Below are 27,755 nucleotides of genomic sequence, written 5' to 3'. Positions count from 1 at the left end.
TGCCGTGGATGGAATTACAGGCGTGAGCTCAGCCAAAACTGTTTGAGAACCACTATCCTGACCTGAATGTCCTCGGCCTCCTGCAGCCACTCCCTGGCTCTCTTGACAGAGTCCTTCAGCAGCAGGATGCTGGGCAGCTGAGCGGGGATGGAGCCCGCCTTCTCTGCAGCCGCACTCAGGGTCTCTATGGAGTGGGGGGGTCTGTGGGAGACGGAGAGAGGAAAACACACGTTTGTGAGCCATCAGACATGGCGTGGGGAAAAAAATCTGGCAGTCAATGAGTTTTAACCCCGATCCTCTCACCTGGCCCTCAGCAGACCTTAATGGATCAACTCTACTAATTAACCCTGGCCCTCTCAGGCCCCATACACACATACAGAACACATGTTCTGTGTCTGGTGCAGTCACAAGTGTGTCTTGTCTGTGTTTAATGGCCGCCACAATGCATTTGCAATGGGAGTCACATGGTTTGACCAAACATTTGTGTTTGATGGCTGTGTTCTGCCCATCAAACTAAAATGTTTGGTCAAACCATGACTCCCATTGGAAAAGCATTGTGGCGGCCATTAAACACAGGCAAGACACAGAACATGTGTTTGATATGTGTGTATGTGGGCCTAACCTTGCTTTCAGCAGACCATAATGGGTTAATTAACTCTACTAATTAACCCCGCCCCTCTCACCTGGCCTTCAGCAGCTTGCTGGCCCTCTCCTCCCAGTGTTCGGACACTGTGAGCAGCTCCTGCAGGCGGGCCATGGCCTTCTCCGTGGCGGGGTGCGGCGCCAGGCCAACGCCCTGGTCTATGAGCCTCCGCATGGCCTCCAGGCTGGCGGGGCGCTCGCCGGCCCGCCGCACGCCATCCAGCCAGCGGGCCTGCTCCAGCCGTGCCCGCAGGCCCGGCAGCTCGGGCAGCTCCACGTCAAAGTCGGAGCTGGCGTCCAGCAGGCTCTGGATGTGGGCCACGGACGGTGGCTCCTCGTCCGACAGCAGCTTCTCACTGTGCTGCTGGAAGTCCTCGATGCTGTTCAGCAGCTCCTGGAGAGGGTGTTCCACAAGACATCCCTATCAGCTGTTTGCATCACTAGCTGCTTAAAACAATACTACTGCTAGTGTCATTTAGTCTTTTGAATACAATTCCATCTTTGTTGTCTATTTTAGTTGTTTGGTTATACAATGGTCATCAAGTGCTACGGGCTGAGGCGGAGTCTGAAGAGGTGAGTCTCCAGATTATGGCGGAACATCGGGAGTGAGTCTGCAGTTGTGACTGCACGTCATCCCTGCACCTAATGTGAATATGAGATGTGTGTGCTGGTACCTTCAGCAGTGGGGCTTGGGGCAGACTGCAGGGAAGGTTGTAGAGCTGCCTGACGAACGAACGCAGCTCCTCCACTGTGAGCAGACTGTGGGATTTACCTGTCCCACACCGCCGGTGCCTAAAAAACAACATAAACACTGGTTTACCCATCTCACACCGGTACCTAAAAATCATCATCATAAACACTGGAAATAATTGCGCCCCCTGCTGTTTGATTCCATTTGAGTTTGCCTGAATACCCCTGCCGACAGTTCGGAAATCTGTTCTTGAGAGATTATAGTCTCAATAGCTTAGTTTTTATTCGGTTTTTGTCAGTGAAAGAAGGTAGCCGACGATCATTTTTCGTCAGTTTTAGTCGACAAAATGAACAATGGCTCCAGGGCAGATCTACAGAACCAACCAGTGTCACGAGGTTGGTGGTAACCTTCCCCAGGCCCTATCACAGTGGATTCACCTCCCCCAGGGCCTATCACAGTGGATTCACCTTCCCCAGGGCCTATCACAGTGGATTCACCTTCCCCAGGGCCTATCACAGTGGATTCACCTTCCCCAGGGCCTATCACAGTGGATTCACCTTCCCCAGGGCCTATCACAGTGGATTCACCTTCCCCAGGGCCTATCACAGTGGATTCACCTTCCCCAGGGCCTATCACAGTGGATTCACCTTCACCAGGACCTATCACAGTGGATTCACCTTCCCCAGGGCCTATCACAGTGGATTCAACTTCACCAGGGCCTATCACAGTGGATTCAACCTGTTTGAGGCGGTCAACTTCTGCACCGTGGACAATATGAAATTGTCAATATATTTAGTCCTAGGTTTAGTCATCATAGCTTAGTTTTGATTAGTTTCGTCAGTTTTAAGACATGAGACCAGATTTTACAAATTTTCTGAAAAACCTATGTTTCTATATCAGTGGTTCTCAAATAATTTCATGTCAAGGACCTCCAAAATTAAATGTATTCGGCCTCGGACGCCCATTTGAAAATATGTTGTTCCAAGGACCCCCAGGAGCAAATATAAACGTTCACTGTGAAAGAATATATATTCAAAGATTTGCACACGCTTTCACAATTTTTCAACAATAGCAGATGTACAAGCTTGTAGCGCGGCGGCACTCAGTGCTACGCTACAAGCTTGTATATCTGCTATTTTTCAACAGCTAAAGTTTAAAATAATGGCTAAAAGTGGTTAAAAGCACACATGCGTTCCAGGTCTTCATGGGTTAATCGAGGAAATTCACACTGCCATATACAGTACCTGGTCTGCCGCTTGCCGTTCAGCAGCTGTTGCGCCACGGAGGAGCACTTCTCGCCGTCCTGCGTGACGAGACGCAGCCGCCGCAGCAGGTCGCTGTTCGGGAACAGCTTGGCCTCCGATTCGCTGAGGAGCGACCGGAACGTGGCCAGACCTGAGAGAGACACACACAGTGACATCATCGTAAGGGGAATTATTCATAACACAGTTAAGGTGTTCTGCGATCATGCGCTTGATGCTTAACTTATACGTACGTTGTGCGTTGAAGCATGCACTGAAAATAACAGATCTACAAGCCAGTATACGGATACCCGACGGGTGAAAAATATACTTTTATAAGTTCACAGGACGGGCGGTACTGATACGGACAGGGCAGACAACGGGTCCATTATTTGACGGTAATAATGTATTTTGATATAATCACGGGTGACAAGTCGATCTACGGATCTGGTTATTGACGGGCGGGGCGGGTGTCAAGATTGGACCCGTGCAGGACTCTGCTACAAGCTCACAGTGTGCATTGCACTAGTCTGTGACACATTGTGAGTTTGCAGATCTGCTATTTTTGGTGTGCAACACAACCAAGTATGAATCAGGTGTCCAAATCGAGAGTAAAGCTGAGTTCACACTACTATATCAACGATATATATTGAAGTAAGTATATGTTGAAGTATGCTGCCCACTATAGACAGTTCCGACAACTCTGGTATGAATTGCGGACCTTTCTTCTTGTCCAGTTTGGCGTCCAGGGCGGCAGTGACCCGTGATGCCCACTGGTCATAGAGCTCCGCCCTCCGTTTGACCGCTGTCATCATGGGGTAGAGGTCGTCCAGCGTGTGTCTGTAACTGGGACAGAAAACACACCACCATCGAGAAACATGTCAGTCTAAAGAAACAGGTTCGCAAACACTGGGTCGGGACCTGCAAGGTCGGACCGCGGATCCAATTTGTATGGGTCCCTTTATTTTTTGTTTCCTCCATTTTGTTTTTAATTAGTATTATTTCAAGACATTTACTAAAAACATTCCCAAAAATTTTCAAGAATTCAAAATGAATTCAGTGTTAGGTGGTCTATCTATGGGTCATAACAAGTCTTACTTCAGTGTCAGGCGGTCCAGGGGACAGTCACACAGGTCCTGTGCGTGGTGCAGACACACCAGGACCCCCGGGCTGCAGGGACAGGTGACGGCCGACAGGTAGCAGGTGGTCCGACACTTGGCGCACTGCCTCTCGTCGTCCTGCAGGTGGTCATAACGTGCTTCCTTGCACTGCAGCACCCCCTGGTGGAGCAAACACAACACGACACTCTGAAGGACAGGTAGGTTGTGTTTTTTTAACAGTGGTTTGTGAACACATGTGGTATAATGTGGTTACAATTAAATAATCAAAGATGAATCAAAACCCTAAGTCATGTGAAAGGCTTTAGTTTTAGTCCAGTGTTGACAAAATGTGCAGTTGATTTTGTCAACAAAATGTTTTGGCGGGCCTTGACGGTGCCGCAATGGTTGATTTTACACTTGGTTACATGCTGAAAATCAGCGATCTAAGCTCGATCAACACGTCACAGCACAACACATTGTGAGCTTAAGTTATAGATCTGCTATTTTCAGACACAACCAAACAAAAAAAGACTCTTCTCCATTAGTCCCTCCCTAACATTTAGTCTAGTTTTTATGTGTCAACGAAATTGTCAATACATTTAGTCTTTAGTTTTATTCATCATAGCTTATAGTTTTGATTTTGTTCGCTCTGTCTGACAGGATCACACTGCATCTCTCTCTCTGTGTGTGCCTGTAATACATATCTATCTATCTTCATTACTTACACCCATTCTCATCCCTCGTTTTATTCTTTGCGAAAGTTGGAAGAAGGCACGATCAAGCCCCGCTCAGGATAAGCAACATAAATGCCCCCTCCCCGCCTCACGAGCACACAAACTCACATTCTCCTCCCCTCTGTATCGCACAACGTGTCCACACAGACACAGAGTTGCATGCACACAGACTTGCGCGCACACAGACTTGCGTGCACAGACTGCACATAGACTTGCGTGCACACAGAGTTGCGCGCACACAGACTCGCAAGCACACAGACTTGCGCTCACACAGACTTGCGCGCACACAGACTTGCGCGCACACAGACTTGCGCGCACACAGACTTGCGCGCAGCTAGCGGACCGGACGGCCACCTCCACCCACAGACACCTTTGCATACATGAGCCACTAAGCTGGAGATGTCCCTCACCATCTTCCTGACTCTGTCCCTCACGTCCTTCTCGTCTCGGATCATGATGTCCATGTCCCTGTGGACGGCCGACGCCACCACCACGTCCAACGTGGAGGCCTTGGACGCCATGTTGACCACCATCTCGTCGTGGGAGAAGACGTTGTAGCGATGCAGCATGCGGTAGTGGTCCACGCACTGACGGCCCAGAGGCATCTGTATGGAAGCACAGAAACATTACACTGTCTGCCCAGAGGCATCTGTGAAAGCACAGAAACTGTTACACATTAAATTATCCAAAAGTTTAAAAAATTATATATATATATATATATATATATATATATATATATATATATATATATATATATATATATCTCAACGATCACAAAACATGTGTGTTGAAAAGGAAAAGGTTGAGAATCAGTGATCAGTAATAAGGATGGATGGTTAACAAACAGACCCAGTCCACAGTGCAGAAGTTGACAGCCTCAGCGAAGTTGAACCCCTGGTTGAATCCACTGTGATAGGCCCTGGGGAAGGTTACCACAAACTCCCCCGCACACTGGTTGGTTCTGTAGATCTGCAGAGGAACACGGCAGTGATGATTTCATAGACTACAACTAAATACAAAAACTATGCTATTGAGACTAAGGGCTCCATCTTGTGCCACCCTTATCCCTTATCCCTAAACTTATTTGCCATTTTTATTATTTTTAAAAACATTTTAAAATAGTTCAACTTTCCGATCTACATCGAGACATTGTGAGCTTGTAGATCGGCTATTTGAACTATTTTAAAAGGTTTTTTTAAATAGTAAAAAATGGCAAATTAGATTAGGGATAAGGGTTAAGGGGTGACGCAAGATATAGCCCCAAGACTAAATATATATTGATCCGGTAGAACTAAAAGGTGATCGGGTGCTCCACTCTGAAAATAGCAGCTTGTGAGCTTGTAAATCTGCTATTTTCAGCATGCATGCAAGTGTAAAATCAGTCAATGCGACGCCATCAATCAAGGCAAGCCAAAACACAGAGAAATGGAGAAATGCACCAAATTAACCACGCAAGCCCTATATTCAACTAGATCTGCAAGCTCACCAACGCGTTGTGAGATAGAAAATCGGCTATTTTTACTAATGCTTATGTCTATATAGGGCATAGCAGTGGCCGTGGTGTTCTGTTTCCCCTGAAAAATCGGACATTCATTTTTCCCATAGAGATTTACACAAATATGTATTATCAATTATTTTAAGAATCAAGCCATCCAGGATCCTGGTGAATCATACCCAATGAAACCTTTGATTCTGTGGAGGAAAAAAAACGCTAAAACAAAGGGTATTTATAATGTAGTATATCATATACCGGTAATTAAATATTATTTTGTTTTCCATGCCATTAGTTTTACTTTTTATGCCAATACTTCTGTACTTTTACTCAAGTACACTTTTGAATTCCGGACCTATAGTGCCTATAATGCAGTATATTGCTAGCCTGGGTCCCAGCCTGATCCGCTGCGTTCCGTGGATTTGTATTGTCACTTCCAAATCCACAGAATGCAGCGAATCAGGCTGGAACCCAGGCTAGTATATTGCATCCATTTACTTTTTCTCACCACTGGGGGGGTGGGGGGTGGTATGGGCTATGGGGGGTCTTACCGGGACTCCGTAAGACATCAGCGTGTTGGGGTTCATGATGGTGACCAGCTGGTGCAGCAGGTCTGGCTGCGAGTCAAACAGCTCCGGGGCCAGTTTCTTCATCACCGCCTCCAGCTGCTCCGCAGCAAAACCAGGAGCTCCGTACCACGTTTTAGGTTCACCCCTGGAGTCAGCCAGACAGACACAGGGAATCACATCAGCTCGAACACAAAAAGACATCTCTATTTAGGATTTTCCAAATGTTTAATCAAGCCAAAATCACAATGAAATAATTTAGCACAATTATTTTGAATGACAAATAACCGTCGTCAAGCAGCCTCTTCTATTCCGGTGGTTCTCAAACATTTTCATGTCAAGAGGAACCCCAAATTGATCTACGGTATATTTGTCCACAGACCCCCCTGAAATTGTATTTGTGCCTCTCTACGTAACCTCGCGTCACCCGACTTTCCACCTCGCAGGAAAGTGTGGTCTGTGTTCTGTGTGATCCGGTCTAGGCATGGACCGAATGATAATAAAAAATAAGAAATAAAAATAAAACTCTGTCACTCTGTTTTGGTCCCCCCTCCCATAGAGTTATGGTAAAAACTACACTAAAGTGTCAGGGAGGGACTAGTGGAGAAGAGACCCAGTAGAACTAAAAGACAAGTCATTTATTTATGTCTGGTTGTGCCTGGGTGTTGCTCTTTGAAAATAGTCGATCTACAAGCTTGTACATCGGCTATTTTCATCATGCAACCAAGTGTACGATCTGCTATCATGACGCCCTCAAGGCCTGGCATTGAGGTGTTGGGCTTACGGCTGTCACGATTACAAATTTAGCTTGGCGATTAATTTCTCACACAAATAATTGCAATTAACGATTTCATTGTGTTTTGGGCATTGGAAAATATGAATACATTTTTAATTTATGTTTAGCGTTTAGGCTTTGTAATCAAAAGTTGCAATGGGCAGATACGACAAATAACTTTAAATAATCTAATAACTTTATACTTCATACTGAAAAGTGGGAATAGCCGATTTTGTGACAGGTGTGTAGTACCAGTGCAGGTAGTTGATGGAGTAGCTCCAGTGATTATGTAATAATTGGTGACAGGTGCGTTACCAGTGCAGGTAGTTGATGGAGTAGCTCCAGTGATCATGTAATAATTGGTGACAGGTGCGTTACCAGTGCAGGTAGTTGATGGAGTAGCTCCAGTGATTATGTAATAATTGGTGACAGGTGCGTTACCAGTGCAGGTAGTTGATGGAGTAGCTCCAGTGGTCCTCGATGTGCCAGCAGAAGGACGAGAAGCACATGCCCACGTAGAGCCAGGGCAGCGTCATGCCGCAGATGTCCGCCGTCACGTGCGTCAGCACAGACGGCTCCATCATGGCCATGTTGTTCAGGTTCCACCCGCAGCTCAGGTATTTCTGGAACAAGCAACACAGGAAACTATATCGTGATCCAAGCATTCAGAATCTGGAGTTCCGGGGAGGGGGGGGGGGGGGGGGGGAGTCTGCGAGATCAGTGGAGCTCCCACTGTACTGTTTGACAATTTGGCCAATTTGGTATTAAAAAGGTCGTAAAAGTCCTTAACTTTGTTGTTTTTTCAATCAAGGTTCATGTTTTATGTTGTTATTAGAGAAACTATTAAAAAGGGTATCTTTGAAAAACAAAAAAGGTCCCGCACACTGTCAGACACTTGCCAAAATGTTGCTCTTTATTAGGTCAGACAATTGACCATTGTCTGTCCTGATGAAGGTCTAAGCGACCGAAACGTCTGGCCAAGCACTGCATGGTCAGACTAATACCACTTTAGAGATATTAGTCTGGAACTTAGATTTATTTCCAAGGGGCCGTTAAAAAACACATTCCAACATCACAACAAGGAGTGGCCAGCACAGCACACATAGATGTTTGTATTGTACCTCGTCTGCCGGGGAGACCTTGAACCTCCCGTTGGGGATGGGGAAGCCGCTCCCAAACTCCTTGGAGGCGATGTCTGCTCCGTACTCCACCGTTACATCCTCCTCGATGGCGCCCACCAGGCGCCAAAACTCCTTCTCTACCAGCTCCGTGGGCACCATCTGAAGAAATAACACACACACGTCCATTTAGACCAGTGGTTCCCAAAGTTTTTAGCCCATGACCCAAATGAGAAATTTGATTTTTGCCTAGTGAAAATAGCAGATCTACAAGTTCCCAATGCACCGCTTCGCGCCACATTGGGAACTTGTAGATCGGTCACTACTTCTTAAACATTTGTTTTTCATGGAATTTCTTAGATATTTCCTTTATTTATTCATGAAATTACTTTGAAAAAAATCTTTGAATTTGTTTTTCATTCATGATTCTTTTTTGATAGTTTTGGATTTTCATTTTCTTTTATAATATGAATTCAAAACAAAATGTAGGAAACAAAAAATAAAGGGACACATAAAATGTTGATCCACACGACCAACTGATTTAGATTTTAGACTACCATCTGCCCTCCAGAGAGAAGACGGGGGACAGGTGTCCTCCAGAGAGAAGACAGGGAACACAACGTGTCTTTGTGAAGAAGAACCCTTTACTTTGGACACTTACGTGGACGGGCATGTTGAAGTAGTCTGACTTGAACGCGTCGGCCATTTGCCCGAACGCACGCAGAGAATAGTCCCTGTAAGCCTGCTCAAAGCCAAACGCCTCCTGAGGTTTGCAGCATTCCTGCTCGACAAAGATGAAAGAGAGTGAGAAAAGAAAAAAAACAAAAAACACAATGTTGCATTATGGTTGCAGTGGGGCAAAAAAAATGCAACTTTTAATATTTTCTGATGAATAAATGCCATATATTGTCATTTCGTGCAAAAATTGTGACAATAGCCGACAACTGTGAGCTGCCTTGTAGACAAACAAATTGAGTCACTTTCAAAGCAAAATTTGATTTTATATGAATATTATATATATATATATATATAACTATTCATCAATTATTGTATTGAATAATAACTACATTTGAACACAGGTCTTCTTTTTAAATAAATGGTTTTAATAGCTTGAATTTATATAGCGGTTATATAGTGGTTTTGGACATACAAGGTGGAAACCTTGTATGTACATATCTCTGAGCAGCTCATCACGGTGTCACAATATAATATGCCTAGACCAATTATTTGCTCCCCAAACCTGTTGTTTTGGGGAGCGCTGGTTTCAGTCCATTCAATCTCCTTGTGTGTTTGGCTAGTGAGATGCGCCCTAGGAGACAATTATACTTCAAAGCGCAACAGTACTGCACGCAGAGAACAGCTGATATACAAGCTCACATCGCATCGCAGATGCGACTGTTGTGAGCGTAGAGGTCTGCGTGCGCGACACCATCGCGGGACAAAGCATAAATTATACTTGATGGGCTGCAGGTGCGTGTGCAGCCGTGGACAACCAGGCTCTGCTGCCGTTATCATGAGCGCACCTCCGTTCTTATGACAGCGACTGGAGGTGTGGTTTTGAGGACAACTGTTTTGAATTGCTATTATTGTTCACACACAACAGAAACCAATGGATTATATATTTCAAGGGCGAGAGATCACAATAAAAATCCTAATCATTCTTCCTCCACACTGGGATAAAAACAGCATCTAAAAGTTTGATGGGGCATTTTTTACACGTGAGTGCAGCTAGAACTTTTCCATTGCATCTTATGAGAGGTGGTGTTGTTCTGCTGCCGGTATGCGCTCGCATGCTGTTGCTTATCAGTGTGACGTCGTCTGTTAAGGAGTCTATATAATGTCCCGTCACAATATAAACACAAACTCTCTCTTCTCTCTCTGTGAGCGACTCCACACAAATAAACAGTCCCTCTCGCACGCCCGCCCGCTCACTCTCTCATTCTGTTTGGTAATGTTTTTGGATCTCAGTGGAACTGTTGCAGTCTTCTAGCTGCAGGACTGGCCGGTGATATTGCGGGACTGTCAGTGGCATAAATAGGCTTTATAAGCCATGAGTTTTCTGATCAAAGGGACCCATGCAGGGCTCGGAACTCGTGTAAATATTTGTCGGGTAATTTGGACCTTTTTGGCACGGTTCTATACGTTACTTTGGCCTATTCTCGTCCTCCAGACTTGTTTGCATCAGGGTCCTCCATTTTCAATTAATCAGAATTCATTCAATCAGAGAACACTACCTTGCTGCACAACATTGAACACTTGATGTAATGACGTAGAGGAAAGCCTATTTGTTGTAATTTTAGTTGGTATTAATTACCTAACCAATCCTTTTTGTCAGGAGAGTTTCCCAAAACAATATTTATCACCAGCCAGACACTTGGGGACACCTCCAGTGGTTTAGGTTGTTTACCTGAGTCAGACATTTGGGACACCTCCAGTCCCCTTTGGGGACGTCGTGGAGGGGGGGCAGGAGGCAGAAGGTGTGGTAGCTGTCATCGCAGCCGTCGCACAGCAACAGGCGGTCCTCGTCAGCGCCGCTGGCGCACACCAGACACACCACCAGATCCACCTGGAGAGGAACACCCCACATCATAAGGGCTCTGAAACCAGCTTCAACCAGGCTCTGGCTGTTCTCCTTTTGGGGCATGTCATTCCCAAAAATAAATAGCAGATCAAATGGCTGAAAATAGCCGATCTATGCTGTGAGATCTTCTAGAGCGGCTGTTTTCGGCCAAGAGATTTGGTGTAGAGGTGTGACTTACTTGTAGATTGGTACTTACAGGGCTCAGAGGAATTGGAGGGATGTTTTTCTTGTAGCGGGACTTGTTTTTGTCTGCTTCAATCACAGGCTCAATTATTTGACTCTCCACCGGCTCCTGTTTTACTGTGACAGGGATCTCTTTCTCTGCAAAAAACAAAAAACAGCAGGAGAAATAAGCTTAACAGTTTTAATGCCGGAGGAGGAATGCGCGCTGCACGGCACCGCCGCCATTGTAATGCATTGGGCCTCAATTTCCCAGAACCCTTTTCATGCCAGTGCGATTGATGTTTTTGCGACAACGTCATCAAAACCGTCACTTATCCCACTCTGTCAGATGGAAACCACTTAAAACTTATTAAAAACGTGGATTAAACAATGAAAACATAACATAACAGTCAATTAACACGTGTAAGTCGTCTTCAGGAGTCAAAGGGTCAAAACATTATTGCGACGCTATATTAACAAATTTCGCTGGGGATCCCCTGGAACCCATCCGAGGACCCCTGGGGGTCCCCGGACCCCACTTTGAGAACCACTGCATTAGACGTTAGTTTTTCTGCATGTTGAATTTTTATTCTGAAAAGCTTTGTCCTTGTTTATATTAACAACATCAAATTAGAGTGTTAAAGAATTGGAAAATGTTGAATAATTTAGATGTTTTGGGGTTTTTTTCTGGTACAAAACCTTTTCAGATGGTGTTCTGTTGCTGTTTGAGAACCACTTGTCTAAACTTGATTTTTCATCAAATTTGAGGCATCAATATTTTTAAGCTTTCATTCCGTTGAAACAAAACAGAAGATTTTACATAACTTTACTTAACATTTCTACAAACACTTTTCATGAACATTTCAATGAACGGGAGTATACGTATCTGTCTTGTGTGTCCAAAACGGTTACGTTTCAAGACTCAAATACAACAATGGCAAAAGTAGCAGATCTACAAGCTCAAAACGTTTCAAGCTTGTAGATCTGCTACTTTTGATGCTTTTGTGTGACGCTGTAGCATGATCACATAGGGTGTTAATTTACAAAACAAACACTAAAAGTTCCAATATGGAGATAAGAGGTTTCACATTATGTTGTTACCTGGTTCTGTCTTGGCAACAAACGAGCCCATCCTCCTCCTCAGGTTGGGTCTGCTCTCTCCAGACTCGCCTCCTTCCGTTTTCACACAGACAGACTACAAGGGGAAAATACAACCATGATACCATCAGTGGTGGAAAAACGACTCAATTGCTTTTACTTAAGTAAAAGTATCAATACTGCAATGTAGAAGAAATACAAGTAAAAGTCCGGAATTCAAAATTTTGCAGAATGTCCCATTTCATAAGTTTTCAAATGTATACAAATATTTTGAAAATGGCAGATCTACAAGCTCTGCGTGCGACGCATTGTGACATTTGGCTAAATCATTTTTTCCAAGCATCTGCTACGTGTTGTGATCTTGTAGATCGGCTATTTTCTGCAAGTATAAATCAGGCATTGCAGCCCGCCAAAATACATTTTAGACAACTATATCAACTGTAGATTTAGTCGATCTCACGACAACTAAAAACATGACGAAAACTAAATTGAACTTTATTCAAAGACATCGACGACTAAAACTAAAACTGAATTTTTGCCGTCAAAATGAACACTGGCGTGTAAACGGACGGTCAGGGGCGAAAACAACATCAACTATAGATTCTCGTGATAAACGTTAATCACCTCAGATTTGACGTGCTTGCCTCGGCGAGCGCTGGGAGACAGCGGAGACATTGGCGGAGGGACAGAGTATCTCTGGACCGGGGGATGGTCAACATGAGGTGTATACTCCTTCATGTCAGGACTGTACTGAGCGCTGGGAGACAGCGGAGACATTGGCGGAGGGACAGGGTATCTCTGGACCGGGGGATGGTCAACATGAGGTTTATACTCCTTCATGTCAGGACTGTTCGTCGTCACTTCCTCTGGCTGACGCTCAGATTTCTGCACACCGCCGCCCTGCTGGTCGGAACGGAACACACAACAACCAGCGTTATCACCAGTGGTGGAAAAAGTACTCAACATTTTTACTGAAGTTAAAGTATCAATACCGCTATTTATTTTTTATTAATTCCACCATTTTTGTGTTCTGTTTAACGTAATTGTCTAATGAAATCCTGGGCGCTACACTCCCCCTGCCAACCTGGGGAGAGCAACGGACTGACCTCATGCTTCCTTCAATGCAGGGGGGCGGCGGTGGCTCAGGGGTAGAGTGCCTGGATGGTAACCGCAAGGTTGCCAGTTGCCAGTTCAAACCCGGGCTCCCCCAGAGTTACTGTCGAAGTGTCCTTGAGCAAGACACTGAACCCCTAATTGCTCCCGATGTGCTAGTTTGTGCCTTGCATGGTTTCCGCTGCCATCGGTGTGTGAATGTGTGTGTGAATGGGTGAATGTAATGCACAATCTCTGTAAAGCGCCTTGGATAAAGGCGCTATATAAATGCACCATTTACCATTTACCAATGCATGAGGAGTCCAAGCCACTTCTTATCACAGGGGGGAGTTTCCCCGGTTGGCCGTAGCGCATGGAAGGAACACACATGGAAGGAACACATTATTCCAACCAGTTCCTTTCCTTCACCTTTAGCAATACTGCAATATAGAACTGCTCTGTTACAAGCAAATTAAGTCAAGGATTCAAGATGTACTTTAAGCCTCTGATCTACTAAGAGCCACCGTAAGACAGAAGTAGCCAAGTGGTTAGTTAGTTATTTCAGCCGCCAGAGGAAACACAAACCATTTAATACAGCACAAAGTTGTGCTGTAGGGAGTAAGAAGTGGTTAATATTACACATGCATTGTGTTAATAAATAGACCTCATGGTCTCCTTAGCAGTGACACCAACATACCTCTTCATGCTCAAGATCAGCCTCCAAACCCATCAGTTTGGAAGCTGTGTCTGGTGCCTGAGGCATAGGAGAGAACTTTGGGTTGGCATATTTAATAATTAAATATATATATATTTCCCAAAAATGTACAAAATAGCTTACGTGTTGTAAACGTAGATTAGATTAGACGATTATAATAATGCCACAATTACATTGTGTCAGTACTGATTCAACGCATCTCATCCGCTGTGATATTGTACATCGTATAATGTTATCTGCGAGACACCAACGTGCGACGAAAATCAATCCAGGCTTAAGTTGAACGTTTATAGATTGATTGATTGCAGCTGTAAAACATTGTGTAACTTGTGTTTTCTTTTCTTTTTTTTTTTCATGATTTTTATCCCACGATTTTGTAACCCATTTTTCACCCGTGTCAATTATCTAATGTGATCCTGGGCTCTACACACCCTCCGCCAACCTAGTCCCCATATATGGGGGACATGGGGAGAGCAACGGACTTGAACTCATGCTTCCTTCATGCCTGAGTGTCCAAGTTGCTCCTTTACACCTGACAGGGGGGAGTTTCCCTGGTTGGACGTAGCGCGTGGAAGGAACACGTTATTCCAACCAGTTCCTTTCCCCTCCATCAGGCGCCCCGGCTGATGGAGGCGCCTGATGGAGGGCGCCCCGTTCAAGTTTTTTCTTTTCCAACTGTTCAAAAGCGATATAATGCGAGTTCAATGCTTTCTATTTTCCGCAAGTGTTTCCATACCCCATTTGCGCATTTCACTTTTTCGATATAACCCAAAAATCCACCCCCCGCAAGGATTTTTTGCGCAAGAGCCTGAAATGCGCGAAAACACGGCTAATGGAAACATGCTTACTAAGGCCTGGGGTATTTTTAAAAAGACACCTTTTTATTCCTCCTTCATCTGTCTACATAATGATCATGATCATAAAATAATCTCTGTCCGTATTATTATTATTTTTTTAATAACACAAAATCGCTGTCAACTGTGGTCAACTGCCCATCGTGGGACGGGAAATTGACATTTTGTGAGTGGATAATTCCTTTAATGAATCTCTATAAACTACATATTGAACGGATATTGAAATGAGCTCTGAAGATGAACACAAGCAGTCCGTTTCCATGGTATTTTCATTACATTGATTTCTTAATCTTTAATTGTACAGTATGTCGAGATGTTATTTTATTGATAACTAACATTGATAGGATCTTCGCCAAAAATAGCCAATTGTCACATTGTAGAATATGGTATTTTTGCACCAGAATAGGGATGATAGGGTCGAAATTGTCTTTGAGGGTGTTAAGGGCCACAGCCACGGAAGGTAGGGTGTGGCCTTAACAAGCCTGCACTCTGAAGTCCTTCTGGTCATTTTAATTTAATTAAAGGCACAGACAGCATACATACAGTCATACACGGGACACGTTTCGGCTTGACGCTGCCCTGCCTTAAATTAATTAAAATGACCAGATGGACGTGGGAGTGCTGGCTATATATATATATATATATATATAGAATCTGTAGTTCTCGTTGTAGTTATAGCTCTTGCTCTGAATGGCCTTTTAATGTAATGATGAGGTGATAGATGGGTGTCTTAAGCGTTATTCATAGTCTGATTTATCGGTGGTGAGGTGACCACCGTAACTACAACATGACGTCACGGAGCCGCGGTGGTCACCTCACCACCGAAAATCCTGACTATAAATAGGCCTAAGTGTAACTGCGGTGGCTCAGGGGTAGAGTGGCTGGATGGTAACCGCAAGGTTCCCAGTTCGAACCCGGGCTCCCCCAGAGTTAGTGTCCTTGAGCAAGACACTGAACCCCGAACACACTGAATCTATGTAAAGCGCCTTGGATAAAGGCGCTATATAAATGCACCATTTACCATATATTTAACTCACCAGGAGTGTGGTTCCACTCTGGAACAGGCTGTAGGGGTACAGGACCTTCTGGTAATGGGCGCGCAGGTGCGAGCCAATGGCCTTGCCTGGAGCGAAGCCCATCTGGATTGCGATTCTGGTCCATCGCCTCTCATTGCACACCAGCTCGAACCCACCCTCCTCCGCCACCAGCTGCCGGACAACAACAATGTTCAACTTTAATGGGGCAGGGATCTTCAACAGGGGGTTCTAGCAACCCTATTCTAAGGAGAACTTTTGCCCCCCAAAAAAGGCTGAGCTTGTAGATCGGCTATTATCTGTGAAATATATGAAAAGGTTCAATCTGCAACTTAATTCTAATTCTATACAATATGTGGTGGTGGGGGGGTCACGTCATCTCTTGCATTATTGGCTATTTCCCCTACCATAAGCCCTCAATGATTTGCATTGAATTGCATTGAATTGAATGGGGCTATGGGGTGTTGTGCTAATTCGCTTATTTCCACCGCTCAAAAATCTATTTTTTTTAATATCTATCCTCTCTTCATAATGTAAATAGTATCCCAAGCAGGACACTTTACTACTTATTTCCATGGCGAATTAGCACAAAAACCCAACCCCCATGGAGGGCTTATATTAGGGGAAATAGCTAATAATGCACTTTTGCACAAAATAACACCTGGACCTCTTTGGTGAGGACGTAACAACTACAAATAAAGGTAAGAAAGCCTTCTAGTATGTAATTCTCCTTTAAGTAGTGAAGAATATGTTATCTACAAGCGTTGTTGTGAGCTACTGAGCTTGTAGAGTAGTTAAGGTCCCTGGTGAGACAAGAGCTGAAATGTTTGGGAAGCACAGAAGTAAAGCATTGACTTGAGCATCAAATACTGACCTTATGTAGCTTATACAGATCCAAAATCTTCCTCTCCACAAAGGGGATCTTCAGCACACAACCCTGCAGATCCCAGAACTTGGCGATCTGGTCCAAGAAGTTGAGTTTGACTCTGGTCTGTGCCTGCATGGAGAAATGACAACCACACAAGTTGAGTTTAACTCTGGTCTGTGCCTGGAGAAATGACAACCACACAAGTTACATCATTTGGATCCGAAATGTAGTGGAGTAGAAGAAAAAGTATTGGAAATTGGAAATACTCAAGTAAATGTAGTACTTAGTTACTTTCCACCACTGCATTTAACCCCTTTGTGTCAAGAGTCTCATTTAAGCATTCCCCATAGCTCCACCAGCAGTCCAACCTACATAATAACTAGTCCACATTACACTATAGTGCCTTATAGGTGCTACAAGCTACAACCAGAAGTCTCACTCACCCTCGAGCACCGATTGACACAAGTCAGCATTACAAGTGTATAGGCAAATGTCTTGTTTATACTGCATAACATAATCATTGATATGGGAGACCATTTTCACGTGCCCTCCTTGGGAGCAAAAGGTGCTCGTATTCTCTGATAAGCGACAGTTTTTCCGATTAAAGGGCCAACTATCATTGAAAAAGGTAAGAATGACATTGACATGTATTTTTTTTATAACTCTAGAGTGCTACTTCAGTAATGTTTTATATCAACATAAAGGCATGCGTATGCATACGTGAGTGCAAACGTTAACTTTGTGCAGGAGGATGCTGAACGCACACCAGTCTTAGTAGTGGTGCCAGCTCACGGCAGAAACATCTAAAGAGTTAAGTCTTAAAAAGACAAAAGAGTGGCACACACTGATAGCCAAAGTCCCGATTATTTATTAGGATGCAGAGTAGGAACCAACGTTTCGGCAGATACAAGTGCCTTCTTCAGGGTAAGGAATACGTTAACTTACCTCCAACTCATTGAGCCTCTGGATACGTGGAACAAAGTGAAGTTTATCAACATCACAAGCAAATGGAGGCTGCCAACCCTAGACACACACATACATACATTATTGAACAAAAATGTAAAAACAGCAACAGAGTACAGTCAAACACTCAGTTCAAAAGGGATAGCACAAAAAAAAGTATTGTTTGTTTCAATTTCGGCCCTATCATGCAATCAATTCATAGACATAAGAAGAAGAATAACAACAAGCTCACAAAAGAGCTACACTACAGGCTCACAAACCGTCACATACTGTAGGCTTACATGGTCAAAAGTTCTGTTTTATTTGGTACTTTAATCTATCAAAATGTTTGACATAGGCTATTTCAAATTGATTTCAAAAGATTTTGCACTGCTAAATAAACATTGATAATCGTCAAAAGTCTATATCAGTGGTTCTCAATGTCGGGTACAGGGTTCCTTGAGCGCGTTCCAAATGGACCCTTACAGGTCTGTAACTCTGAGAGTGTACAAATGGAACCAAATGGACCCTTACAGGTCTGTAACTCTGAGAGTGTACAAATGGAACTAAATGGACCGTTGAAATTAAAAGGTTTGGGAAGCACTGGTCTATAGGACTCTCTATATGGCATCATCAGTAGGGCTAACTGTATCTTCCCTAACATATTGAGAAGAGATGCATTTCTATCAATGAAAAGTGCACTACAAATACAGTTTATCATTTATCATAACATAATCATGCTCTGACAGTGGCTCAGACAATGGCCTTGTGGTTAGAGTGTGGTCCGACATGAAACTGGGAGGTCGGGGGTTCCGGCCAAGTCATACCAAAGACTGTAAAAATGGGACCCAATGCCTCCCTGCTCAGCACTCAGCATCAATGGGTTGGATTGGGGGTCAAATCAACTAATGATTCCCGAGCATGGCACACTGCGGCTCACCACTCCAAGAGATGGGTCAAATGGAACAAATTTCACTGCAGTAATGTGTGTGACTAATCATACGACTTTGACGACATCGGCCGACATTGCGTCGGCCTGATATTATAGCATATTAGAAAAGATATTGCATCCGAGTCAAGCCATGCATTTTCATTGCCGACATTTCCACTTATTTATTTTTTAATAGGCTACTTTTGTGTGTGTGCAGCCAAGCGTTCACAGCTCCGGAGCCAACCAGAGGAAGCTCTCCTGCTCTTAAATCCAATGTTATCATTATTCTTAATTATTATGTAACCAATATTATATTACACAAGGCAGACCAGTGGTTCCCAAACTGTTTAGCCCGTGAACCAAAATAGAAATTTGATTTCTCCCCGGGACATCGAGATCTACAAGCTCACAGTGCGTCGCTTTGCTATTTTCACTACTACTTAATCATTTGTTTCATAATTTATAGAATTTATTTTATTTCATCATGAAATTACTGAGAAAAATCATTGAATTTGTTTTTAATTCATGATAAATGTTGCTTTTTTGGGGAATGTTTTCTGAAAACCTTTTGAAATAAGGATAAAAAGAATGTAGGAAACAAAAAATAAAAGGGACCCATAAACAATGTGTCTGCGACCCAGAAATGGGTCCCGGCCCACTGTTTGGGAAACAGTGGAAAAAGTGAAAATGTATTTTTTTCTTTGAGAATAATGTTGTTGTTTAGTACAGAAGGCATATAACTGTTCATGTACAACCTGAACAATGACAACAACACAAGAAGTGGAAGAAAACTGAAATTGGGTCGATTGTGAGTGCAAGGATGCAAATTGGGTTTATTTTATTTTATTATTATTCCTTTTCTCAAGATTTAGTTTCAAATGTATTGGATTATGGATTAAAAAAAATGGGACATATAATGATATTAAAAAGCAAGAGATCCTTCCTTCTTGTCAGCGAACAGTACGCTAATCAATATTGTATAGTTCCAGGCTCCAGCCATACTTCCGAGGCAGATAATGATGGCAAACGACACACCGTCGCATATTAACCCATTTAGACATGAGGCCGATTTAAAAAAAAAGTTTTCTGAAAATCATTTTTTGGCATTTTTATTCCAAAAATTTAAAAATTATTCCTATAGGCCTAGTCAACATCTTAAATGACATGGATGCTTCCTGGTTTTAAAAGGTAGGCCTATAACGTATAGGCTTTCCTGGTCAAAGGTCCAAACGACCAAATTATTAAATTAAAGTCTGTAACTTTAGGCTGTCAACCCTTAGGGGGTCCATTTGGTTCCATTTACCGAGTTAAATAAATATTGAGAATTGTACGGTGTGATTTAGGGTCCCATGGGATTATAAAAGATTATATGTCATGGGGGTCCATAAAGCAAATCAATCTGGTCCAACAGGACTTGAGAACAAGTGCTCTACTAGTCTACTAGCCAACATCCCCCACTGACTGACACACAAAATGGCCAGATGGAGTCTCAGTCAACAGGCCTGCTAAAACCACAAAGACAATATGGAGGACAACACCCATAACATACTGGCTCTCACACATGAAGAAGTCTCAATACATACAATACAATCATGCCTAAGTATTATAACTGCAGGATATTGTAACTAATGACAGGTTATGGACTATGGTATAGGGCTACTATAGGCTACAAACTTTAAAACTGTTATTACACAATAATAATAATAATAATAGGGGTTGTGAATTGAAAAGTAGGACATTGTATTACTCTTTAAAACGAAAAAAATACCAATAATTGCTTATATTAAGGGGATAAAAACAATACAGAAATATATTAACACTTGGGATGAAATGATGGCTTGCACACGGCGCACATACACACACACACACACGCACAGTTTGACTGATCATCACCAACCACATCGATGATAAATAAAGCACAACAATTGCATTGTTTGTTTTATGTGTGAACAACAGCAAAACTTATGTCAAAGATACCAACAATAACAATATCCAGCAATCAAACTACAATCATATTGTATTATTTATTCGACGTCCTTCCGCGTAGAAACCAAACCGACTAAACAAGCCTCATAATAGACATAATTTACTCCACAGTACGACGGTGTCGCAGCTTGCCATGCTATAAAAAAATAACAGATCTACAAGCTATCAACGCGGCGCGAAGCGACGTGTTGATAGCTTGTAGATCTGTTATTTTTAGAGCGAGCAACAGCGACACCTCGCGCCCAGGAGTACAAAGTGACAGTTGAATAGCTCGAGCTTTGCTGCTAAGCTAACGTTAGCATGCTAGCTCGTCCAGCCTTCAATGAGCAGGACAGGACGGGGCTCGTTTCGTTTGTTTACGTCTGTTGACGAACAAAAACAACAACAAACAAAAACAACGCGTTGACAGCCCCCAACGTGCCAAAACAAAACCAATAAACGTGTAAAAAAAATTATAACAAATAAGTCGTTATGAAAGAAAGAGGGGCAGGTAGCAGCATATAGTGGCACAAAGAATGAAACCATCCATCCGCCATGTTGACTAGTCCCTTTAAATCCCCCCTCGCTCGCGGCTCGAGCTCAGCAGCTCATCTCTTTAAACGTGGATTCCGAACGATCGATGGATCCGGATCGGACTAGAAGAACCCGAACCGGTTCCGATTTTAAAACCGGTTTCATTTAAATAAATACAAAATAAACAAAAACCCAACTAACCGGAGGAGGTCGGACTTTGCAGATGCCGGTCTTCTCGGCGATGGGTCGGATCTTGTTGATGAACGCGAAGGGGTCAGAGAATTCCTCCCAGCTGGGCTCGAACACCGGGCACTCCGGAGGAGGACAGAACTCATCCCGGCGAGGCTGAGGCTGCTGGGGCATGATGGTGGCTGAGAGGGGCCGCTGGCTGGTCCGATCCGCTCCGGGTCTGGGTCTCTGGGACCTACCGTAACCGGGTCAGGGGTTCTGGATCTGGGGGTCAGATCAGATGGATGCTGGTGTGGGGGGTTTAAATGTGGGACTGTGTGTGGTGGGGGGTGTGAAATCCTGGGTTTCTTTTCTACGGTGTGTGGCTCGATGTGTTCCTCTCACACACACACGCACACGCATACACACGCACACACACGCATCCACGCAGAGTGGAGAGACTGTTCCACGGCAGCGAGCACGTCCGCTCCACAAACTAGATCTAGAGCTCATAGTTTGTTTAGCATCACCACCAGTGATGGAAGAAAGTAGCCCAGTAAGCTCACTCGTGGTTTTTATTGTTTTTTGTTTTTCTTTTTCTTTTAAAACTGAACAATAATAAACACGTTAAAACCTGGAAACCATTGTATTATTATATAAACCATAGTATTATATAAACCATAGTAGCCTTAAGGAAATAGCAGTGTATATGCACCTTCAAATAAGGATAATTTGTGATGCATTCTTTGCTATAGTAGTACATAATGCACAGATACTCTAGATTAAAATAAATAGCTATTCCCAATGTCCCTGTGAGTATAGGCTATACAAGTATTGACATATATAGCCCACTCCATTATGAATAGCCTACAGTCTAAGTTTGGTTAAACAAAATACTCATTATGCAGAATGTTCCTTCCCCAACCCCATTATTGGATAAGGATTGATGCAATTAAGTGATTATTAATGCGTTAATTACAAATAAAGGCATTAATAATCGCTTTATTGCAGCTGGTAAAGCTGCGGTTGATTTGAATGACTTTCTACTCTGTATTACTATTAACCTATATAGCATACAGAATACACATCACTTGATATACCAGTAGCCTATGTTTTGTATTAACAATCCAAATCTGTAAGTAACTATACTAGTAGCCTAACTAAATTTTGACAGCTTAGTCAAAAAGTATAGTGGAGTATATTTTCCTAGTAGTAGGCTATAAAAATGGAAATATCCAATAAACTATAATATTAATCAATGTAACCTAATCAATGCTCTGAAAAAACATATTATTATTATTATTATTATTATTATTAGTAGTAGTAGTGGTAGTAGTAGCAGTATTAGTAGTATTAGTATTAGTATTATAGTAGCCTATTATACATTAGCCTATATATCAAGTCATATCAAGTTTCCATAAACTGAATATTTTAATTTAAATATGTTTAATACCATCAATGGTATGTGTTCTCAAAGTCAATGATTCAAATTGAAATCACCCATAATAAATAATAAAACGAATATTTAACATTTTAATATTTTATTTAACAAGCATTCATTACATGATGGGTTAAGCAGCACAATTAAAAACAAATGTAGCCTGAAAGGTAAATACGTTTTTAATGTGTTGTTGTAACAGTGGAGGAGTGTTATCGTTGTTATAAGTCTCCATTGTAGCCTCTCTCTCTCACTCACTCTCTCTCTCTCTCTCTCTCTCTCGCTGTGTGTGTGTGTGTGTGTGTGTGTGTGTGTGTGTGTGTGTGTGTGTGTGTGTGTGTGTGTGTGTGTGTGTGTGTGTGTGTGTGTTTACACTTGGCGGAGGGATACTTTCAGGTGACACCTTCACGGCCACCGGGACTTCTTCTTTAAATGTCCTACACTGAAAAAACTAAAGCATTCCTTTAACCCCAACAGGGTACAAATGTTACCAATTAAATTCAACTAGGATTTTATACTGTGTATATGGACCGTTTGATTGTATTATATAGGGCAGGCTCTTATAGTAGGCCTATAATATATAGTTTATATAGGCCTACTGTAGCTATATATATATAAATTTACTTCTATAGTTCCAAGTTTTAGTCTATAGTTCTGTTTTGTAAAGCGACTTTGAGTAGGCTACTTAACCCAATTTGTGCCCAAGACATCTCCAGACATCCTGGGAATTATAAGCGCTACAGTATATACATTTTATGTATTACTATTATTATTATGTTATATATACACTGTCGCTATCGAGCAGTATAACCTCTGTTGTGGGAAATATGAACTCAAATCTATATAGTATATTGTTCCATGCTAGTCTGTCTGGTCGTGTCTGTGAGCAACAACACCTTGGCCTGAAAGCCTGTCTTAATCCAATCAACCCTTTGATCAAGCTGTATGTAAAAGACCATGTCACACCTCCTGTCTCAGGAGGGGGGCGACAGCCAAGACAGTCAGGGCGTCTGTATTGTATTGTACCTTTGTGAAGGTGTGGACCTGCTTCTGGGGTATAAGAGAGGACCTACGGAGAAGCTGGGGAAGGCTAGTGGGATGGGGACGACGAGAGAGAGATGTACTGAGAGAGAAAGTTGGAGTGATGCAGGCTAAGCCTGCTAGACTAGTAGATGTTGTTTGCTTGTTGCTGTTCTTCTGAATAAACTTCTAAGATATACATTCACCCGGATGGACATATATTATTTCCACAACACCTCTTATCTCCATATTTTGTTTTTTAAAGCATCAAATTCGAAAGTAACAGATCCACAAGATCGAAACGCGGCACAAAGCAACATGTTTTGAGCTTGTAGATCTGCTACTTTTGCTGCTTTAGAATTTTGAATCCTGAAAAGCAACCGTTTTTTCCAACCGACAGAGACGATATATATGTAGGCCTACACAGTATACAGTTTATAATCATTCTATTACAAAATGATACAACACAAGAAGCTATGAAGCAATGAGAAAGATTTTCTATAATGTTTTAATGAAACTTATAAAGATGGAGTGCATGATTATTTTATTAATACACAATGAAATGAGACCTGAAAGGGTCCATATGTACACTATATGTACACTGACTTAAAGCTGCACTACAGTAACTTTCCTCTTCTACCCTGGACTTGAACCCGGTTTTCTGCACAAGTGCTAACATGTTTACCATTGAGCTAATAGAGCCTGCCTGCTTGCTCAGGGGATGAATTTAATCTTGACCATCAGGTAAAAATGTATGTCAGATCCTGTGTCTAGGTGAGACATGACCTTTGACACAACTTTAATGTCTTAATAGAACATACTCTACCATACAGATTGTATAAGTGATATTGTATATTAACATAGCCTACTCTACCATACAGATTGTGTAAGTTAATTGTATTAACATACACAAATTAGACACGATTATATTTTATTCATTAAAAGAATTACATATTGCCACTTTAAATTAAAGCCCAGGAAATGTTTACGGCATACAAAAGATGTGCATCATTTTCAGAACGTTTTCAGAATTCCCCGCCTTCGTCATCTTCGTCGTTGTCGCAGTCGTCGCACATCAGGCCGCATTCCTCGTAGTCCTTCTCTAGGCTGGCCAAGTCCTCTCTGGCCTCGGCAAACTCGCCCTCCTCCATGCCCTCGCCCACGTACCAGTGGACGAAGGCCCGCTTGGCGTACATCAGGTCAAACTTGTGGTCCAGGCGCGCCCAGGCCTCACCGATGGCCGTGGTGTTGCTCAGCATGCACACGGCGCGCAGGATCTTGGCCAGGTCACCTCCGGGTACCGACGTGGGCGGCTGCTGGTTGATGCCCACCTGGTGAACGACAGCGGTGTGAACTTAAACCCCATATGGATAAACAGAGTCCCTCAGGCAGGGCTAGTGCCTTTTCAGTTTTCTGTTATTGTGCGGAATGGTATTGCTGAAAATAGCCGATCGACAAGCTCGCAATGCGACGCACCGCACCGTGTTGAGAGCGGCTATTTCTTGCTAAATTGACTCATGTAAAGTTAGTACGTATCGTATGAGGGATGAGGGACAATCATAATGAGTACCTTATTGCACTTTAAGTAGATTTCGATGCCAATACTTTTTTTACTTATAAAAGAATATTTCTATAATGCAGTATTGATACTTTTACTTAAGTAAAACCTGTGAGTACATTTTCCACCACTGCAAACAACATCATATCATCCTCCCACCTTGAAGCCCGTGGGGCACCAGTCAACGAACTGGACGGAGCGTCGGGTCTTGATGTTAGCGATGGCAGAGGTGACGTCCTTGGGGACCACGTCACCGCGGTACAGCATGCAGCACGCCATGTATTTACCCCGCCGTGGGTCACACTTCACCATCTGGTTCATCGGCTCGAAGCAGTCGCCTGCAAGAGGTGCAAAACAAAAGGTAAATAAATGGTAAATGGTAAATGGTACATTTATACAGCGCTTTTTATCCAAAGCGCTTTACATAGATTGTGCATTACATTCACCCATTCACACAATGATGGTGGAGGAAACCATGCACCAACCTGCACAATTAGGTCTGGCCTCTCTGGCTTTATCCCCAAAACATCGAACATGCGCCTCCCAGAGAGAACCTCAACATTTCAGTCTCTGCTACCCCCAGCTCTGCGTCCTGTATTTTCCTCAGTGCAACTATATCGATTTAAATTTAAATAATTAATAATAATAATATTCGGAGTGGGTATTTTTTTCCCTCCAAATAACAAATAGTGCAGAATAGCAGATGTACGAGCTCATGTGTGCAGCTCATAGTTCTGCTATTTACACACACACCAAAAATAATTAATCAGATTCTTTTCTTCACGTCGATTCCTTTATCAATAGAACATAATTTGTTCTATTCCAGAATAGCGTATTTTTGTATCATTTAATGATAAAAAAAATACGCTATTCTGGAATCTGGATTATTCGATTAATCGAGAAAACAAATCAACATGCATTAACTGAAAAATAGCAAATCAACAAGATTGTAGATCTGTTATTTTTGGTGAAGAGATTTGGTGTAGACAGTGGTGGAAAGTACATTTGCTTAAGTACTGTATATCATTTTGACTTTGCTTGAGTATTTCCAATTTCCAATACTTTTACTTCGACTCAATTATTTGAAAACTTTAGTATAGTTACTTTGTAGAGTTTGATTATTATTACAAAATTACAAAACCACTTCAGTACTATTTCGTCCCAGCAAGCACGGTCAGGACCTCGACGAATTAGTGACGTCTCGATTGTGGCCAGATCAAGTGAAACCAAGACTGGTCAGATCTGGCCCAGAATATCACCTGATTTCAACCAACTTAAAATGTATCCACTAAGACGGACGTCCCTGGATGAATCAGAGAGTGTCCGATCGAGGCCAGATCAACTTAAGTCATATCATAACTAGTCAGATCTGGCCCAAAATAAGCTATATTATTTAATCTGGTGAAGACGTCCTGGAAATGACGTAAAGATCATCCCCATATGGGCTGTGATCTGGCCTAGTCCTGAACGTCACCGGAGTCACTGGAGGACGTCATCATAACGTTATCATGACGTCATTTGGCTTGCTGGGCGTCTATTTGAAAATAGCAGATCTACAAAGTGGCTCAAACTGCAGAATAAACAATGGACCTTGATATGAAAACCACTTCCCTACTGTATATAGTCACCTGTGATCTCGGCCGTGGTCAGCTGCTCGTGGAAAGCCTTCTCGGCGGAGATGATGGGAGCGTAGGTGACCAGAGGGAAGTGGATGCGGGGGAAGGGTACCAGGTTGGTCTGGAACTCCATCAGGTCCACGTTGAGGGCCCCGTCGAAACGGAGCGACGCTGTGATGGAGGACACCACCTAATGGACACAATAGACCAGTGGTCAGTTAGAGGCTGTGATGGAGGACACCACATGGGCACAATAGATCAGTGGTCAGTAGTGGAAATGTAACTAAGTACATTTTACTCAAGTAGCCTATACTTAAGTACAATTTTGAGGTTGATCACAACTTTTTGCGCAGTTCGGTTGGCCAAGTCATACACCGTGAGGTATATGCGGAGTATACGGTGCCGTTTACGCCTGTGCTTTGTGGCCGTGATACGTCACTGACTTTACCTCTGCGTTTTCAACCACACACAGCTTTGTGCACGTTTTTTTTGCAGTTTCCCTTTCCCTGATGCGAGGGAGCGATTGCGATGAGCACGAAAAAATGGTCAGTGGCCAAAGACACATCGCTGTCTGCCTTCGTTCAGAATGTACGCTTTGTGTGTGTCTCACTCAGACACACGATATTCACAGAGAAACAACAACACGGACGTGTGGCTCACTTCTAGTAGTATGCCTATACAACAGTATACACACAATATAATAGATAAAAAATACACACAGTCACACACAGCGTCAGTAAAACAGTCTTCAACGTTTTTCAGGCCCAGGACCCCTTAGCTGAGAGAGAGAGACAAATCAGTGACCCCCACTATATATTGT

The 27,755-nt window shown here is 43.0% G+C and overlaps 2 protein-coding genes across 4 annotated transcripts in view; both read right to left on the bottom strand.

The window, feature by feature from the left end:
* The window catches only part of kdm5bb (lysine demethylase 5Bb), a 29,751-nt gene extending 7,882 nt beyond the window's left edge, over positions 1-21,869 (bottom strand). Inside the window, exons 1-21 of one of the 3 annotated variants that reach the window (XM_079493083.1) lie at positions 21,337-21,869; positions 17,709-17,786; positions 16,770-16,892; positions 15,899-16,069; positions 13,990-14,046; positions 12,825-13,103; positions 12,204-12,297; positions 11,137-11,261; positions 10,767-10,925; positions 9,021-9,140; positions 8,363-8,521; positions 7,683-7,864; positions 6,452-6,614; positions 5,258-5,377; positions 4,819-5,013; positions 3,673-3,854; positions 3,296-3,420; positions 2,578-2,728; positions 1,317-1,434; positions 684-1,036; positions 63-201 (exon numbers count right to left, since the gene is read on the bottom strand). In XM_079493083.1, coding sequence (XP_079349209.1) covers positions 63-201; positions 684-1,036; positions 1,317-1,434; positions 2,578-2,728; positions 3,296-3,420; positions 3,673-3,854; positions 4,819-5,013; positions 5,258-5,377; positions 6,452-6,614; positions 7,683-7,864; positions 8,363-8,521; positions 9,021-9,140; positions 10,767-10,925; positions 11,137-11,261; positions 12,204-12,297; positions 12,825-13,103; positions 13,990-14,046; positions 15,899-16,069; positions 16,770-16,892; positions 17,709-17,786; positions 21,337-21,498 — 3,255 coding nt within the window. In that variant the 5' untranslated portion in view covers positions 21,499-21,869. The remainder of the gene's footprint in view (positions 1-62; positions 202-683; positions 1,037-1,316; positions 1,435-2,577; positions 2,729-3,295; positions 3,421-3,672; positions 3,855-4,818; positions 5,014-5,257; positions 5,378-6,451; positions 6,615-7,682; positions 7,865-8,362; positions 8,522-9,020; positions 9,141-10,766; positions 10,926-11,136; positions 11,262-12,203; positions 12,298-12,824; positions 13,104-13,989; positions 14,047-15,898; positions 16,070-16,769; positions 16,893-17,708; positions 17,787-21,336) is intronic. The other 2 variants (XM_079493084.1, XM_079493085.1) reach the window with 2 other exon arrangements.
* Positions 21,870-24,675: 2,806 nt separating this feature from the next.
* The window catches only part of tuba5 (tubulin alpha 5), a 10,884-nt gene continuing 7,804 nt past the window's right edge, over positions 24,676-27,755 (bottom strand). The window contains exons 5-7 of the mRNA XM_079520691.1: positions 26,948-27,125; positions 25,479-25,657; positions 24,676-25,092 (exon numbers count right to left, since the gene is read on the bottom strand). Of these exons, the coding sequence (XP_079376817.1) occupies positions 24,787-25,092; positions 25,479-25,657; positions 26,948-27,125 (663 nt within the window). The 3' untranslated portion in view covers positions 24,676-24,786. The remainder of the gene's footprint in view (positions 25,093-25,478; positions 25,658-26,947; positions 27,126-27,755) is intronic.

This window comes from Electrona antarctica, assembly GCF_951216825.1.
Source record: "Electrona antarctica genome assembly, chromosome: 2".
Taxonomy (NCBI): domain Eukaryota; kingdom Metazoa; phylum Chordata; class Actinopteri; order Myctophiformes; family Myctophidae; genus Electrona; species Electrona antarctica.
Note: the sequence above shows the minus strand (reverse complement) of the source record. Positions and strands in the feature narration are given on the sequence as shown.